Consider the following 19,484-nt stretch of genomic DNA (forward strand, 5'->3'; position numbering starts at 1 on the left):
ATCAGCAACTGATTTCCTATAGTTTGGTAATGTCAAGTTCAATTTTGTATGTATCAAAACATAGCATTTTTGGACTTTTCGACATACAAATAATTTACCTTGATCGTTTACATGTACAAAAAAATACAATATCACCCAACTTTGCTAAAGCCAGGGTATAATGAATTAAATGTATTTAGCTCAGTAGTAGTGTTATTCTCTAATATAAAGATTGCTATCTTCTGGTACACTATACTTTATCCTTTAGTTGATAAGAATTCTGCAATCTCATTGGTCAAACACCACTTGGATAAAAATTCGTATTACCTGCGTACTTCTCATTAATATACAGGCAGGTAATATTTCCCGTATTACCTGCGTAGTCCTAACACGCACGCGCATGTGAAACATGACTCGCGATATCCTAAACTGGTGCGCATACTTCACGCGCAGCATGGCTACACTGTCAAAAAGCAAGCAAGAAACTGGCCTACCTTTCAGTAAGATTAGGCCTATAAAACTAAATTCCTTTAGCAAAGTTTATGAACAAGTCGGAAGCTAATAGAATTTATGTTCAATAAAGGATAAAATCGTTACCCCCTGCTTGTTCTCACGAAATAGGGCAAATATCTATGGTCTGGTGCCATATTCCATTCAGCCTTTTGCTTCATGGAATACGGCACCAGACCGTAGATATTTTCCTGTATATTGTGAACAAACAGGGTAATAATATCAAGGGCTCAGGGCAAGAGTACCATATTCCAAAATTGCCATTTTGAGAAAAACAATAAAACAACATTATCGTTACTCCATTTTGTGGCACCGAATACAAAAGACCCCCTGCAGAGCCAGTGAAAACTTTATGGAACTCCACTGGAGTTAAGATGTTGTTGCTCTGACACATTCAGTAAGCCTGATTTTCAACTGTGTATCGGGTGAAACTTTACCATATTTACCAAGGTGGAGTTATTTTGTGGCTGTCAAATGGACGGTGTTGCTTGTTACATTTTCATACCAAATTCTCCTTTTTGTCAAAATTGTTTGAGCTGAGCTGTGGTATTCTTAAAATGCAAACATTTCTAGTGGCATTTACTTCACACTATACGATTCTTATAAAATGCGAACATTTGTAGCGACATACTGTAAACGTTCGCCTAATGGCGCTATGGGCTCCCTTGACATAACTGGAATTTTAGACACAAACTAAAAGTGCCCTCCCATAAAAATCTCACCAGCCAATAAGGGCACATACCCTTAATTCCTGTTGGAATTTTTAGAGGAGGCAGCTCTCTATTTGAACATGAAATTTACCCCCAAGGCAAAGGAGCCCAGAGGCGCCATTAGGCGAACGTTTACGGTATACTTCATTATCCTTATTTGTTTTTATCTAGGTGACTACATCCATACTAATCTTGTTTATTTAACTGTCTTTTTACAATTTCAACAGAATTGCTATTCTTGAATTGCAGCATAAAGACCCTGGTAGGTTGGTGGTATCTCGGTAACGGTAGTATTAGGGATTTCAAAGTCTCTCTCACTCCTCTGATAAACTGGATGATTTCCATGATGGTTGTTGGTGCTCAAATTCGACATTCCAATGTGTGTTGAATGATAAGGGCTTTTGTCTTCTGAATGTGAATAGGTCTGGGAATTTGGGCTTGGTTGCCTATTGAAAATAAAATAAGGCCAAAAAAAAAAAAGTTGTTGTGTTGCCCTCAACCGTCCGACCCTAAATCCTGAAAAAATCAGGGTCGCAATTTTTTTTTTTTTTTTTTTTGAATGATGATTTTTACAGATTTGTTCAAAAACTCAATGTTTTTCACTTAAAATTAATATTTTATTGAAAGACTAGTCTTTAATTGATGTCTAACAGGAATCCAGAAGTCAAAATTGACAAATGTCCCCTAATTGAAGAAGCATTATTTAATATTTGAGGGAATTTTAAAACTGAAGGTTTAAAAAAAAAATTTAAAAAAAAAAAAAAATCCGACCGTCCAACCCAAATTTCCCATTTTCCCACTTGAGGGCAACACAACAATTTTTTTTTTTGGCCTAATGATGATATAATAATAATTAGACTAGAATTATTGTTACGGGGAAAATTGAATTAATGAAAAATGCCATTTTTTTGTTCCAAATTAGCAAACCTTAAATGGTCTAGATATATAATGCGAGCATAGCAAGCTGGAAAATTTACATATTTTAATGTTTCTGTACTTTTTAAAGTCTTTTTAGAGTGTGTTACTGAAAAGGTGCCCTGTAAATGTGTGCCAAAAATCACTTGCTCCCCCCTCCTTTTTGACCTGACAAAATCTTTTACCCCCCCCCCCCTTGGCCCAGTGCCCACAAAATCTGCCCCAATTTTACCCTTCACTCATAATTATTGCACAGCCCCTAACTGACTACACCATGCAGTCCCTTGAGCATACATCCATTTTCAAAATTAAAATTCCATGCTGCTACATTTCTGCCCCACACCCCTTTGAAGACTGTCATGCTATTGTGTTAACTTTTTAAAGCTTCTACATAACACAATAGCATGATAATCTTAATTAAAATTACCTTTTACAGAAATGCTTAGTCAGCATGGTCAGCAATAAACCGATGGTTAGGATAAGCAGTGTACCAAGTACTGCAACGGCTATAATGATAGCTAGCCAAGGCATATTATCACCTAAATAAAAAAGGATGATGACAAAAAATAATTAAAGTGGTGGATAGGATTCTGCAATATATATACATGAAGAGCTCTGTTGCAAAAGCCCTCACATCCACCTCTGGCTGAAAATTGAGTTACTGGCATGACATTACAGTGTGGGTAAAAATACACATGTATGTATAATATTAGCATTGAATGTTCTTTTAACCAAAAGGAACTATGTTTGAAAAAAAAAATTCATTGTAATTAACAAAAGTTGTAGCTTCAGAAATGCTCAAAAATGACATTTTGCCATATTTAATTAAAAATTCATAATAAAAAAAGTAAATGAGATATTTCAATTTTTCTTTTACATTTTGAAAGCATTAGTCAAGTTACATAAAGTAGTGTAAACAAAAGCGGTAAATTATTTTGTTGCAAAAGCCCTTACATCCACAAAAGGTGCGATATAAAAGAAATAAAACAATAAATAAGAAGGCTTGAAAATTGTACCAAACCTATTCTTTAGTTCAATACTTTATCCAAACCCAAATTGAATCAAATCAAACAAGTAATACTTGCACAATTAAAAAAAGCTGTTTTTTTTCTTCAAAAAGTCAAAAAGTGGATGTAAGGGCTTTTGCAACAAAGCTCTTCATACTACTGATACTCTCATTTCCATATCTGTTGTTTTATTCTGTGGCTTTAAGGGTAAAACATCTGTATCTAATGTGATATTATACTATTATGTCTGTAGCTGTCTGTCACATATCTAAATGTCTGTCCCCAAAGGGTAGCTATCATGGATATCCTGGCAAAGGAGTGAAAATATTTGAAATTGTTTTTAGAAAAGTGAAGGATAATTCAATAAAATTGTCAAAAAGTTATTTTATATACTAGGGGAGAAAACAGCAGTTACAGTGTCGATAAACAAGAAGCTCAATGAAATGGCTTGTACAAGTAGCTACATGTAGCTACAAGTGTCTGGACAGACTCCTCAACATTAACTAAACTTTTTTACTTTTATTAGGGCTTATCACTTACAGGGTATGTTATGCACAAAATCCTCCTCATGTCATGACACTATCTGCTGCTGGAGAAGGAGGGTTCCAGACACCAAACTGCTCATCCCACCACCACCCATTCAAAGTTGGTGGCAGTTGCAGCAGACTGAGTGAACTGACAGGGCCTGGACAACAGGATGTAGTATAACTTGGGCTTGATAATACTAACATCTTCAAGACTGTGCACGTCTTTAAAAAAAGATTGATGCAGATCAAGCCAGGTAGCAGCAATACCCGACCATAGTCTTCAATCTACACTTTATAAAAATGTAAAAATCTGATTTTCAATGTTTTTCTGATTTAGTGAATCATTAAGGGATCTAAAATGAGCGATTATTGCGTTTCGACAGTATTTTTTGTGGGACATGAGAGCACCTCAGACCTATCAATTGCATTCTGAATACGAAGCATGTCTTTCTGATATCAAATAATTTTCATTTTTGAAAATCACAATATAATACAAATTTTATGACAAATTATAAAAATTTGATATTTTTCAAATTGTTGATATATAACAGTCCTTGAAGTAAATTATATAAATCTAATGACATATTCTTAAAGTGTATGTAGCAGGGAGGAAAAGCCGACGGTCAATTGAAAATTTTGACCTTTCATATTGAAGATATGGATTTTTTTCCCAAAAAGACCTAATTTTTTTTGGGTGTTTTGGGAAAAAATCCATATCTTCAATACGAAAGGTCAAAATTTTCAATTGATCGTCGGCTTTTCATCCCACCTACATACACTTTAAGTATAAATCACCAGATTTATAAAATTTACTTCAAGTACTGTTAAATATCAAAAATATCAATTTTTAATGATTTGCCATAAAATGTGTATTAAATTGCAATTTCAAAAATCAAAAATTTTGATATCAGAATGACATTCTTCGTATTCAGAATGCAATTCGATATGTCTGATGTGCTCTAATGTCCCAAAATAAATACTGTCCAAACGTTCATACCCCAGCCCTTAAGAAAACTTACACTCAGTTGTTTCACATCTTGTTCCAGTAAAACCATCTGGACACTGGCAAGTAAATGTGTTGACTCCATCAACACAGAATCCACCATTGACACAGGTTAAGGGTGAGCAGTCATCTATATCTGTAAAAAATACATAAGTATAGTAAAAACTTTTGATTGAAATAACACTGAGGTGCTAATACGGTACTGTCTGGCCCCAATTTAGGCCCATCTATTTTAAAAAGTAAAGCTTACCCTCATCACATCTTGTTCCAGTAAAACCATCTGCACACTGACAAGTAAATGTGTTATTGACTCCATCAAAACAGACACCACCATTGACACAGGGATTGGGTGAGCATGAGTCATCTATATCTGAAACAAATACATAAATATGAGTAAATAGTAGACACTTTTGAAACAATACTTATACTGTCAGTGTTGTCTGTCACCAATTTAGGCATCCCTATTTTAAAGAATAAAACTTACCTTCAGTTGTTTCACATCTTGTTCCAGGACACTGAGAAGTAAATGTGTTGACTCCATCAACACAGACATTGACATAGGGACTGAGCAGTCATCTATATCTGAAACAAATACATAAATATGAGTAAATAGTAGACACTTTTGAAACAATACTTATACTGTCAGTGTTGTCTGTCACCAATTTAGGCATCCCTATTTTAAAGAATAAAACTTACCTTCAGTTGTTTCACATCTTGTTCCAGGACACTGAGAAGTAAATGTGTTGACTCCATCAACACAGACATTGACATAGGGACTGAGCAGTCATCTATATCTGAAACAAATACATAAATATGAGTAAATAGTAGACACTTTTGAAACAATACGATACTGTCAGTGTTGTCTGTCACCAATTTAGGCATCCCTATTTTAAAGAATAAAACTTACCTTCAGTTGTTTCACATCTTGTTCCAGGACACTGAGAAGTAAATGTGTTGACTCCATCAACACAGACATTGACATAGGGACTGAGCAGTCATCTATATCTGAAACAAAAACATAAAAATAGTAGACACTTTTGAAACAATACGTATACTGTCAGTGTTGTCTGTCACCAATTTAGGCATCCCTATTTTAAAGAATAAAACTTACCTTCAGTTGTTTCACATCTTGTTCCAGGACACTGAGAAGTAAATGTGTTGACTCCATCAACACAGACATTGACATAGGGACTGAGCAGTCATCTATATCTGAAACAAATACATAAATATGAGTAAATAGTAGACACTTTTGAAACAATACTTATACTGTCAGTGTTGTCTGTCACCAATTTAGGCATCCCTATTTTAAAGAATAAAACTTACCTTCAGTTGTTTCACATCTTGTTCCAGGACACTGAGAAGTAAATGTGTTGACTCCATCAACACAGACATTGACATAGGGACTGAGCAGTCATCTATATCTGAAACAAATACATAAATATGAGTAAATAGTAGACACTTTTGAAACAATACTTATACTGTCAGTGTTGTCTGTCACCAATTTAGGCATCCCTATTTTAAAGAATAAAACTTACCTTCAGTTGTTTCACATCTTGTTCCAGGACACTGAGAAGTAAATGTGTTGACTCCATCAACACAGACATTGACATAGGGACTGAGCAGTCATCTATATCTGAAACAAATACATAAAAATAGTAGACATTTTGAAACAATACGTATGCTGTCAGTGTTGTCTGTCACCAATTTAGGCATCCCTATTTTAAAGAATAAAACTTACCTTCAGTTGTTTCACATCTTGTTCCAGGACACTGAGAAGTAAATGTGTTGACTCCATCAACACAGACATTGACATAGGGACTGAGCAGTCATCTATATCTGAAACAAATATATAAATATGAGTAAATAGTAGACATTTTGAAACAATACGTATACTGTCAGTGTTGTCTGTCACCAATTTAGGCATCCCTATTTTAAAGAATAAAACTTACCTTCAGTTGTTTCACATCTTGTTCCAGGACACTGAGAAGTAAATGTGTTGACTCCATCAACACAGACATTGACATAGGGACTGAGCAGTCATCTATATCTGAAACAAATACATAAATATGAGTAAATAGTAGACATTTTGAAACAATACGTATACTGTCAGTGTTGTCTGTCACCAATTTAGGCATCCCTATTTTAAAGAATAAAACTTACCTTCAGTTGTTTCACATCTTGTTCCAGGACACTGAGAAGTAAATGTGTTGACTCCATCAACACAGACATTGACATAGGGACTGAGCAGTCATCTATATCTGAAACAAATACATAAATATGAGTAAATAGTAGACACTTTTGAAACAATACTTATACTGTCAGTGTTGTCTGTCACCAATTTAGGCATCCCTATTTTAAAGAATAAAACTTACCTTCAGTTGTTTCACATCTTGTTCCAGGACACTGAGAAGTAAATGTGTTGACTCCATCAACACAGACATTGACATAGGGACTGAGCAGTCATCTATATCTGAAACAAATACATAAATATGAGTAAATAGTAGACACTTTTGAAACAATACTTATACTGTCAGTGTTGTCTGTCACCAATTTAGGCATCCCTATTTTAAAGAATAAAACTTACCTTCAGTTGTTTCACATCTTGTTCCAGGACACTGAGAAGTAAATGTGTTGACTCCATCAACACAGACATTGACATAGGGACTGAGCAGTCATCTATATCTGAAACAAATACATAAATATGAGTAAATAGTAGACACTTTTGAAACAATACTTATACTGTCAGTGTTGTCTGTCACCAATTTAGGCATCCCTATTTTAAAGAATAAAACTTACCTTCAGTTGTTTCACATCTTGTTCCAGGACACTGAGAAGTAAATGTGTTGACTCCATCAACACAGACATTGACATAGGGACTGAGCAGTCATCTATATCTGAAACAAATACATAAATATGAGTATAATTATAGTAAAAACTTTTGAAAGAATATTTATACTGTCAGTGTTGTCTGTCACCAATTTAAGCATCCCTATTTTAAAGAATAAAACTTACCTTCATCACATCTTCTACCAGTAAAACCATCTGGACCCTGGCAAGTAAATTTGTTGAGTGAACACATATTCTGCCATTTAACACAGGGACTGGGTGAGCAGTTGTCTATATCTGAAACAAATACAGTGACGTTCTCTTTCATTTTGCAAAGTATCAGCAGTCAAATTTAGCTAATTAATTAATAATTAATTAATTAAAGTCATAATGTACGATCTTATAATATGAATTTGGTTAATTTTTTTCAAACCTGATTTTTTTGCATATTTGTAATGTTTACACATGTCACAACTTGCACCTAAATGGAATCAGCCAGATTTGTTGTGTTTGTAGGTAAACAGAGCAAAGTTCGACATAAAGTCATAATTCAAGAAATTATGACTTTATGTCCGCCCATAGAACTGCGTGTTAGACGGCCAAAATAACAAGCAGTGTTTCTTTCACGTTACCTCGTTATTTCAGCTCAAAATGGACAGAAACCATTCCCGATCATTATTACTTGTATTATTTCAGCATTTTGAGTATATGACAAATTTAAAATTTGAAGGAAATTGTACATTAAGCCTTTAAATGTGGCGTATAGTTAACAAAATGGAAATTTGGTTGTTTCCATAGTGGCGTGTAGAGCATATCGGCAAAAGCGAAAAACATTGCATGACATAGTCGCGTACACCTCGCTACATTCCATAGTGACGTATCGGACCTATACGCCACTATGGAATGAAGCCGACGAAAAGTAACACCATAGGGATTACACAGCGAGCGAGGTGGCGTAAGGTAGGCGTTAGGTTAGGGTATTGCATTTTGCGTGTTTTCCATAGTGACGTGACGTATAGTTTTCAACTTTTTGTTTTCAATTTCCCAGTAATAATGTGTCTTTATTTGTTTTGAAAGTTATATAAAGATAAATTCTATTTAGTTTACTACAGAAATTTCACATCAATTACAAGATATAATGAATGTCTGATTTACACTACTCGATTATATATTGGCATTTCTTCAAACCTGATTTTTCTCGAAAAGTTGTTTATTTGCAGTGCCCCACTATACGCCACTATGGAATACAGCCGATGATTTGTCTGGAAATATGCAGTTTGCCACAGAAGTAAATCATTATGGAAATACATGACCCATACACTGGCATTTATGTTCCCTCTATAGTCCCCATTTTGCATTATGTTTTACCATAGTGGCACTCAAAGTCACAGTGGTAATTTTGCAGCATATTTCTGCTGCGGCTAAATGGGCCACTTTCTGCGACACAGTTCCGACATTGTGAACGTGCTTTACCACTGTGACACTCAGTCATGGTAGCATATGTTGTCTCATTGTTGTGCTGCAGCTAAATAGCTCCCTGCACCAAAAAATGTTGAAAACAAAGCCCCAAAGAAAATTAATCATTTGTCTGGAAATATGCAGTTTGCACAAACGTAAATCATTATGGAAATGTGCGACCCATATACTGGCCTTTATGTCCCATCTATACTTCCTGTTTTACATGTGTTTATTATAGTGACATAGTGGATATTTCTGCTGTGGCTAAATGGTCCACTTTCTGTGACAAAGTTTTGAAAACAAAATCACCAAAGAAAACTAATCATTTGGCCAGAAATATGCAGTTTGTCACAAACTCACAATGGTAAATTCATATTGGAAATGTTCAAATGTGTGACAATGTACTGGCCTTAATGTACCCTCTTCATTTCACCACAAGTTTGGTAAAGTGACATCAGTCTAGTAAACAAGTTTGGCAAGCAGAAAATTGCATATCATCACCCTGCTACGATAATTGCTTAACTCACTTTTCAGTCAAATTGAGATATTTGCCTAAATCATGTGTCTATTAACATGTGCACCTGCTGTAATAATGCCATTGACATTGACCAATCATAAAAATCATAAAGGAGATTTTGGGGCGAGTTTTGACAGGTGACAAATGGTGAGTTTGGCATTTTAACACCTGAATTTATGCCTCACTCAGCTGTTTGTCTGAAGATTTAGCTCTGATTTCTGTCAATGAAAGTCTCATGTATCAGTTATAAATCACCCTTATTATTTCTGAGAATTCCTTTACATTTGTCTCATTACGTATGATGCATGCTTGAACAATATATTGTACTTATTTTCAAAATTACAAAAAATGAATAAGGCAATTATCCTAGCAGGGTGACGATATAATATGTGACACGATCTGGTCCATGGAGGCCAAAGGCATTTCCAAAATTAAGTTACTATAATTATTACCTTATTCAAACATAATTACGCTATCATATAGCCTATATTGAAAACAATAATCAAAATTCCAGTTGAGTCAATAATGATTTACTTCATTATATTGTTATACTTACTGTTTTGGCAGAGAGTTCCATCAAATCCAGGGCTGTCACCATGGGGGTGCCAAGCGATCCCTAAAGAAGGAAAGAGAGAAAGGAAGAAAGAGAGAAAGGGAGAGAGAAGGGGAGAGGGGGGGGGGCCAGGGAGGGGGAGGGAGAGCGGAGGGGGAGAGAAAGGGGAAAGTGGGGGAGAAGGAGAGAGTTTTAGATGTGTCTCTCACATCGTGTGAGAGAGGGTGAAAACTACAATAAACCACAATAAGGTGGTCATATATTGGGTATACAAGAATGTTGGCAAGGCGCGTCAAAACGGTGTCGTCCGTGATAAGTGCATGACAGACTCATGATAATTCTGCGTTGAAAAAGTCAATAATGCACACTGATACAGAGCCTAAAATGTACCCCCCCCCCCCAACGTACGGCAAATTGTACATGCATGGGAGCTACCATTGGGGTCCTGGAGACCACAGAATGCATCCAGGATTGCTTTCTAGGCGATGCTGGACACATACAATGAGTGAATGCGAGACATAAGTGCAATGGGTGCTTGGTAGTGTTCAAGGCCTGGGTTTCCAGGGGGGCACTCACATGTTAAGGTGGTACGGGTATGTGCGGCAGTCAAGGGTCCCTTTTTCAGGCTCTCTGGCAGTTCCTTAAGCCCCACATTTGGATCTGCTCCAGTTCTTTGAGCCTCAAATTCTGACAATGTAGCTCTTTTAGCTCAACAGCCTATAATTTGGCCCTAATTTCAGTTCTTCAAGCCCCTATTTTGCCCAAAAATCAGTTCCCAAAGTTTAGCGCTCCGCGCCGCACACAAAAGTGCCCCCGGCTGAAATGACTGACTAGCCCCATATCATATAGGTACATGATGTTAACTTACATACTCTCACCTGATACCAATATTCTGACTTACTTGTAGTATTACTTGTCCCACAGTGAGTCCCAGCAAACCCTGCCAAACACACACATGTAAAATAGCCTCCTTTCTGGGGATGTGTAATACACTCCCCGCCATTCTGACATGGATTCACTGGATCACAACTATTGACAGCTGAATTGGAGAGGAAAAACAATAATTACTTTAGTGGTAAATATACATTGCAAGTACTTTGGCATGAGTATGAGTACTTTCAAGAGTACAAGCACAAGTACAGTAACATATCACAAGTAATAGTAGAGAGGCAACTTTCTAGCTACATAGGGTTCCGGCCGTGCATCATTTTTTGACAAAGTTGCCAGCCGGGTTAGAATTAATCGTTAGAGTCCCCTCTATTTGTTTAATCCGGCTGGCATTTCTAAAAAGTGACGAGAAATGTGTTTTTTGTGACTTTTTTCCCAATTTTTACCCCAAAATGTCAAATCTAAAAGTAGCCATAACTTCAAAAGAAAATTACACAGACATTTGACAGGTCACAGTTTTGGCATTCAATTTCATAGATGCAAACGTTTGTCTTCCGGGTGGACTAGGATTTTTCTAAGCATTTGGTGGGGCTTCATAGCCGTATTAACCTTGTGTTTCTTATAAATTCTCTGGATTCACCATTGCGCATTGAGTATGTGACTGACTACATTTGCACAAACATGTGGCTTATCCTATAGTATATTATCACACGAGAATCCTTGATTTAAAGTGACCAATGAAAATATATTCAGTTCAAAATAACTTATTTATTTCACAATAAACCCCTTGGAACCCAGGCCAACAATTATGTGTTTATCCAATCTATACAGAAACCACCGTTTAGGCATGGGTTTGGTAGGCAATCATTTACACCTAAACAAACAAGTATTTAACCAGGGAAACTTTACTGGGATAAATTATTGGTGCTTCTGTGTGCCTATACTTTGTGACACCCACTTATATCTAAACTGCTTAAAAGGGAAATTTAACAAATGATATGTCTTAATTAGTAATAGGCCTACCTGTGTAAATTTTTAAAAAAACACTTAATATGATCATGTTGATATGATATTAAAATAAACTGGCCTCAATTGATATATGCATGGGTATATTACTGCATTAAATAATAATACTTTATATATCAGAATCACAAGCTGGCAAAACAGTTCTATATATACAAACAGGTTAAATACAACTTACCTGTTGTCATTTCTGCCAATGCACCAATTTCAGTCCTTACGCCACCGATGATAGCATCAACGCCTATCTGATAGTTTGTATTAGCGTTCAAGCCAGTGATAGTCTGTGGAGATCCTGTGGACTGCAGGACTCGTACATCAGATTTATCATCACTTATGATAGATACCAAATAACCAGTTGCTCCGGCAACATTGTTAAAGCTTATATCCATGCTGGTATCTTGTACATTAGAAGATTGAACATTGCCTGCAGTTTCTGTAAAAATTTTTTTTTTAAATAGATTTTGAATTTTATGAATAAAATGATGAAGAAAGAAGTAATATTATTGATTCCAGATTAAGATGTTATTTATAATTGCAGTGTACCAATATTTGTGATACTTGTGGATACCGTAAAAACTTGATAGTTAGTATATGTGCTTACTATTAAGCGCTTTTAAAACATGCAAACATTAACTGTCCTATCCACAAAAGTGTAAAGGGTTTTGAGAAAATCATCGATACCAATAGTTATATACGAACAAGTAAACCTGCCAATTTGTGTCTCAACCCTATTAACTCAGTTGGTAAAGCGCCGGACTTTGGTACAATTTTAAGCACATAACATGTATGCTAACTATCGAGTTTTTATGGTATAAAATGATAATGAACCAATATTCACACCTGAGAAATTGCTTCTTTCAAAGCAAATTCTTCTGATGTGAACACAGTTGGTAAAGCGCCGGACTTTGGTACAATTTCATGTTTTCAAAAGCACTCGATAGTAAGAACATTATGCTAACTTTAATAGTAGATAATAATAGATCGTCAAACATGTGACTGAAAATGTATTGCCCCTCATCACTGTTCATGATGGTCTCCTGTTTTCTTATCTCTATCGCCTCCTTAATCCACCGCTTGTATCTATCTGCCTCTTTACCTTTGACGATCTTCTTGGAAAGAGAACTGGCAACCACGTTGCTAAGCAACCATCAGCTTCAATGGTACACAGAAGTTCGTCACAACAACAATAGTGTAGAAAAAGATGTCTGGTAGACATTGAAACGTCCACAGTGAGTACTGTTTATTGGACTAGAAGTAAGAAAATCCTACTATTATGTTTCATAACAGTCCTGATGAACATGTTCAGTCATATGCTAACTATAGAGTTTTTACGGTATATGACAATGACCCAATATTCACACAAGAGAAATCGCTTCTTTCAATGCAAATTCTTCTGATGTGAACACATGTTTCTTCATTCAATCATCAGTAACTAATGAAGAATGAATCTTTAAGTGATTGCTGAAGCGATTTTGTAGTGTGAACTCGCGCTTGATTTGATTAAGAAAAGTCGTTTGTGTGTGTTTCCAGTTACAGTACTTCATCGCTAGGTAACCACACATGTGTAAGCTTAATTTGATCTTCATGAAATAAGTTAAGTTAGAAATAGGCCAGTAAAAATCAGCCCCAAAATCACCAAAGGTCAAAATAATTGCAACATGAATTCTATTTTCAGAAAATGTTGCTCTTAAGTCTCTATTTTAACATACTCAAAGTCTACCAAAATCAACCTCTGCGAAAGATGTGTAAAATTGACTTTTTCAAAATGGCAGCCAAAATGTCGTAAAATAATAGACAGTTGTGATTTCAATATATATGAGTGTCCATGTGGGAATTGGGTGACATTTTGACCTACAAATGCTCTTATGTCCTAACCGTTTCATAAATATTTATTTGCCTGCGTAGTTTTTGTTCAACATTTCAAAATGGCCGCCAAATACGTTCATTATGGGTTGTGAATACAGACAGGGCAATCAACTTTTCACTATAGAAGCTGAATCAGTATTAAAATAGTACATATAATAAGTTATGATTCACATATGATGTGTATCGGATACTTAAGATAAAATATTTGAATGGTAATTGGATGGACGATGTTAATATAAAATTCAAAAAATTATCCCACAAAGAGCTACAGGGCGATTCTAAAAGACCTATAAATCAGGGGTGATTCGAACAGGTGATTTATTTGTCAGTATGACTGCAATATGACTAACTTATTTTTACTATTCCACTTGAATAATTCTGGGGGCGACGATAGACTTCGCCAGGGTCCGGGTCTCTCCCATAGGCTTAAGGATTGCTGATGTTTGATTATGCGCTGTGATTATCAGGCAGACGGTATCGGTTCAGGCTCGGGTGTGGCTTCGCCTATTAGGGCTGGTGGCCAGCGTTCGAGCTGACACTTCATGCGTTTGAGGAGATACAGCTATACTTCCTCGGCAGTTCCAAGCGTGGCGGCATCCCCAGAGCCTCATAATTCCGGTCCCTCGACAGCTCCACTCCTGCCTCTCCTGGTGGATAAATCAACTCAGTATGACAGCATGACCGTTGCGTTTTACATCAACAGGGAGGGGGCACCAAAAGTCCCAGCTACCAGCATTTGGAGGGAGACATTGTCCCTCCTTCTGTGGTTCAGGTGGTACGGAGCTTCTGGCCGGGGTTGACTCGCCGATTGCTGGTCGGGGGGATCAGTCCTCATCTCTCTTGTCTAATAGAGTGGCACCTCACTCAGCAGTATGCATATATTGGTCCATCTTTCAGAGGTTAGATCGTCCCATCAGAAACATCAGCTTCCGACTTACTTCACCCAGGATTAAGGGCGGTAGGCAGGGACGCCATGCAGGAGAGTTGGGGGGGCATATTTGGTAATGCCTTCCCTCCCATTGCCATGATCCTTCTGGTTCTGTTGAAGGTAGCCAATTCTCGGAACTGATTACTCGTTTTAGCCGCTCCCCTCTGGCCCAAGCAGTGCATGGTGTTTCTCCCGCCTCCTGGACCTTCTCGTGGGAGAACCAGTCAGTCGTCTATGCTGCGTATCTTCTCACAGTTCCGCCACGCCACCGGCACCATGTACAGATGGAGGTGATCCAGAACCTCCACCTGACTGTTTGAGTATTTCCGCCAGTCCGTCCAGACAGCGGGCCATTAATATTCGGTTGCTGTGCTTGCTGAAAGGCAAGGCAACAAACACTCAACTAGACAGAATTACGATTCGCGACTTCGCCGATTATACAAGTCACAGATTTCCTTACCACGGGGATTGTAATGCCTCGTACCGCTTACGCCTACAGGACTGCCATTGTAGCGGTTCATCATGACTGGGGGGAGTCTATGACGGTCTTATCGAGTCCAGCACTTGCCGACCTCATTAAGAGCATGGTGGCAGAAAGACCCCCAGTTCGCTCCCTGGTTCCAGAATGGGACCTCCTGTTGGTGTTGCAGTATCTACCCAAGGCCTTCGAACCCACGGAGGACCTCTCGCTGCAGGACTTGACACTCAAGACCGTGTTCTTGATGGCAGTGGCATGCGGTCGACGTTGTCCAGTTATGTACATGCACTGTCTGTAGACGAGCACCACCTACGGTTTACCACCGGGGTAGTCTCTATTCTTCCTCGGGCGGGCTTCCTGGACAAGAACCAGACCATGTCTGTCCTTTACTCCTTACCCGATGTGCCTCCCTGATCTGGTTCTCATAGCGGGGTATATGCGATGAAACCGTCGCGCCCAGTCAGGGACCTCAGAGGGTACCTTGCGCGTATCAAAGAGATCGTGGGAGGTAAGTTCAGTGTTTCCCCGACTCAGAAGTGAGAGCGAGATACACAAGGGCACAATACTTACCTCTCACGAACTGAGACTGACCCGCGTTTTAGGCGTTCCACCCCTCAAGATTGTCATACGTTCATACGTAGAGGGTCACAAGAAACGTGTGTTGCACACCTACATCGCCTGGTTAATAATTACATTGTACAGCAGAGACACTAACATGAATACACGGGATCGATACACGTGAATGTGCTATGCACGATTTGATATTCAGACGATAAATCTTTGGATACCAGGATAGAAAATGATGAATATCTCCCGTAATTTTTTTTAATTCTAAAGAAGCCATATTTTTTCCTTGCACTTGAACATATGTGTTGAGAGGATATAATAGTCGTTAGCTTGCGTATTGAGAAAGAAGCGTGCGTATTGAGCTCAACAACGGACACAAATTCTGATTATGTGCCAAACTATAGCGCAGCTGCACTCACTCGTGGAGGCAGTCTAAAAGCAGATGACCTCATGGCGTATACATGCTCACGCACACACAGAGAGGTCAATTACCAGGCTATTGTCAGTAGCCTTAGTCGGATGTCCCGCGGCTCATCTCAAAACTATTAAACAAGTCGGAATAAAATGGTCATGCGTGGCTGTGGATTCAACCTACCATGGCGATTGCTGCCATGAAGATATCGGGGCGATGACACTGTGCGTTGGTGGGGCGATATGCCGTTAGGGTTTGGTGATACTGGGTATCCCCGTTCCTCTCGGGGTGTCAAAACCTTTTTCTGTGGTAGGGGTTTCTTGTGTTCCCAAACTACAAGTGCTAATTATTTAATTCCATATTTAGTGATGGAATAATGATCGTTCCAGCTATTTTGGCGGTCATTTTGAAAACTTACAAGTGAAAAAAAGTGATGAATCTTATTTCAGACCCTCTAAGCATGGCTTGAGACATACGAATCGTGTTACTATTACTAATAAGTGACATAGTGAGTCTGTTTTCTATATTTTGTCCATCATTTTAATCATTTTGGAGGCCATTTTGAAAAAAAAAATCGATTTATCCATATTTCAGAGGTTGATTTTGGTAGACTTTTAGTATCTTAATAAGGGCACCTAATAGAAGTGTTTTCCGCAACAAAAATCCATGTTGCAATTTTTTTGACCTTTTCAGCTGATTTTACTGGCCTAAAACCTGACTGCATCTTCATTTGATCCTCATTAAGCATAATGTGAACGCATGCTTCATTAACTGATGACGATTAACTAATCTTCATTGAATGAAGGTACTTTCTTGTGTGAAAGGGGGTCAATAATGGAACTTACTTGTAATGCCCATAGCAGACCCAGCTAAACCTTCTTGTCCATTCACAATAACATCCACAAGTGCCTGATATTCTGTATTAGATGTAAGTCCTGTGAAGGTATACTCCGTTGTATCACCAGGGACTGTCACTGTATGCTGGGAGCCATCACGTCCTACAAGGGTCACCGAATATGACTGCACATTTTGTACAGCATCCCATGTCACCTGCATGCCATGGTCTGTGAGGGCGCCAATCTGTACATTGGCGTCAGTTTCTGTGATGAATCAAAAACCAAACAGAGAACATGAATGAAAATAATGTCATATACTAGAATTTCAAATTCCACATGGACATTTTCAAACGAGGCAATTTACACATAACCTGGACTAAATAATAAAATAAAGAAGTAAATTTTAAAGTACTTTAGTTTGCATTTTATTTCACTGCAGAGTAAGTATGCCCAGGGGCATAGCCAGGGCATCTCCCCCCCCTGAGAAGTCTTGTGCCCCCCAGGGATGCTGGCCACCCTGATATGTAAGATTTTTAGCCCTTTTTTATACTTTTTGCCTCCCTTAAAAGTTGGCTTGCCCTGGCCCCCTTTGCCAACCCTCTGAAAAAGTGCTGGCTACACTACTGTATGCCTGTAGCACACACACCCAGACCCTATACATCTCTTCCACACACCCACCCCACACTTCCAACAGTTTGATTGTTCAGTGCCAAAAGTGAGTAAGTGTAATAGTTACCATGTGTAGATAAGTACAATATAATGTGTGTGTAAATTGAACACTAGAAGTATAATTACGATTAATTAGTTGATAGTCCATTAATAAAAAGCATCGAAGCAGCATCAATGGTCGATCCAAAGATCAAACACATTTGGCTGTGTTGCCTAAGTGGGTGCTAACTGTTGTTGAGTGTCTAAGCAACCAATTATGGCCACTGCAATATTACCACCCACTAATACACCTGCATGGGCAATCTTTTCCTTTAGACCACCCTCGCTATATAGAGACTAAATTATTACTTTTTCATCAAGATTTACTTTTGCATCAAGCTTAAACAGTTGCCAAATACTTTGAAGTCAAGGTTTAATGTATTGGAAGGAGGGCAGGGCTTCGATAAATGAGGGAAATTATGGGGTAAAAACAAGGTTAATACAACTTTTTGAAAACAAGTGAAAACTGCTATTTTGCTAGGAAGTTTGTCTCAAAAAACATTTTCAAAATTATCGGAAAAGCAAGAAACACACCTTCATAAAATCACTTCCGTCACATAAAAAGATGATCAGATCAGTGGAAAGTGGCAAAGAATTTGTATGATGAAATAATGTTGTAAATAAAAATATATCGTGTTTTTCGAGAAATTCGCCATCTTGAATAAATGCAGAATTGCGTCACACAGTAAAATACTGTCAAACGCGCTTGGAAATGCTTGATAGGCGAGCCCAAATCGCTGTGAAAATGAGCGTACATCATGCGCCCGTGCTATGCAAAAGTTTTGGCATTCGCATTACCGGTTTTACATTTAGCTCTTTTACTTCCAAAATTGCGATAAAAAATGGATTTTGGAAGCTTAAAACTTATTCAATGAAATAAAAGGTATGTTTGTATAGCTAAAAACATGTTTAACACTGATGCGAAAGTTTAATTTGATAAATTTGTAGTTTTAACCTTATATAGCTTGGGTGGTCTAAAAGAAAAGATCGCCCCTGCATGATAAATTCCAAAGATATCAGTTCACTTTAGGATGAATTACCTAGAGGAATAAATGTAATATCTGCCAAGTCGCTGAGTGTATCTGGCATCACCTGTGAGAATAACGCAAATCGGTATTCTTCATTTTCTACGAGTCCATCTAGTATGAACCCATTGGTTGTTTTGCTCAATGTTGCCTCATTGTCACCAACATTCTGTCCCTGATAGAACAGGTAGTATTCGTCATAGTTACCATCAACTGGTGGGTCCCATGTGATGATCACCATAGTTGGACTAGTCTGACGGAGGATTACGTTCTGTGGAGGATTAGGTACTGCAAGAAAATGAGGGACACATACAAGAGGAACAGTTATCATAAAAGTGTTCAATAAAAGATTAGTTGCACAATCTTGTCATTTTCTTCTTTGTTATTAATTTGTAATAATTATTTACCATAGAAGTGATGATGTGTCAGGATTAAATACCATAGCAATAGGTTAAAACAATTTTTGAATATATCACACTGCACTAGTACATTCACACGGTACCTCCGCATTGAACCATAGATGTCAAAAAAGAAGGACAAAGACCTGGATCGTAATTCCATAGAATATTCATATCATGCTGATCACACACACCTGTAAGATTATAGTATCTTTGAAAATAGCTGTATTGTATTCAATCTATGATTGCAGACATACACACAGGTGATGAGTGCAATCAGCTTGTGGAGTAGGGCGATATATTTAAAAATTGTTTTAACCTACTGCTATGGTAGTTAATCCTGTTACATC

General features: G+C 37.7%; 1 protein-coding gene across 1 annotated transcript in view; it reads right to left on the minus strand.

Annotated features, from left to right (window-relative positions):
- Positions 1-228: 228 nt before the first annotated feature.
- LOC140143357 (fibronectin-like) overlaps positions 229-19,484 on the minus strand; it is a 30,217-nt gene continuing 10,961 nt past the window's right edge. The window contains exons 6-12 of the mRNA XM_072165213.1: positions 18,752-19,024; positions 17,013-17,267; positions 12,095-12,349; positions 4,902-5,021; positions 4,668-4,787; positions 2,542-2,653; positions 229-1,645 (exon numbers count right to left, since the gene is read on the minus strand). Coding sequence (XP_072021314.1) covers positions 1,432-1,645; positions 2,542-2,653; positions 4,668-4,787; positions 4,902-5,021; positions 12,095-12,349; positions 17,013-17,267; positions 18,752-19,024 — 1,349 coding nt within the window. The 3' untranslated portion in view covers positions 229-1,431. The remainder of the gene's footprint in view (positions 1,646-2,541; positions 2,654-4,667; positions 4,788-4,901; positions 5,022-12,094; positions 12,350-17,012; positions 17,268-18,751; positions 19,025-19,484) is intronic.

Source organism: Amphiura filiformis, unplaced genomic scaffold, assembly GCF_039555335.1.
Source record: "Amphiura filiformis unplaced genomic scaffold, Afil_fr2py scaffold_21, whole genome shotgun sequence".
Taxonomy (NCBI): domain Eukaryota; kingdom Metazoa; phylum Echinodermata; class Ophiuroidea; order Amphilepidida; family Amphiuridae; genus Amphiura; species Amphiura filiformis.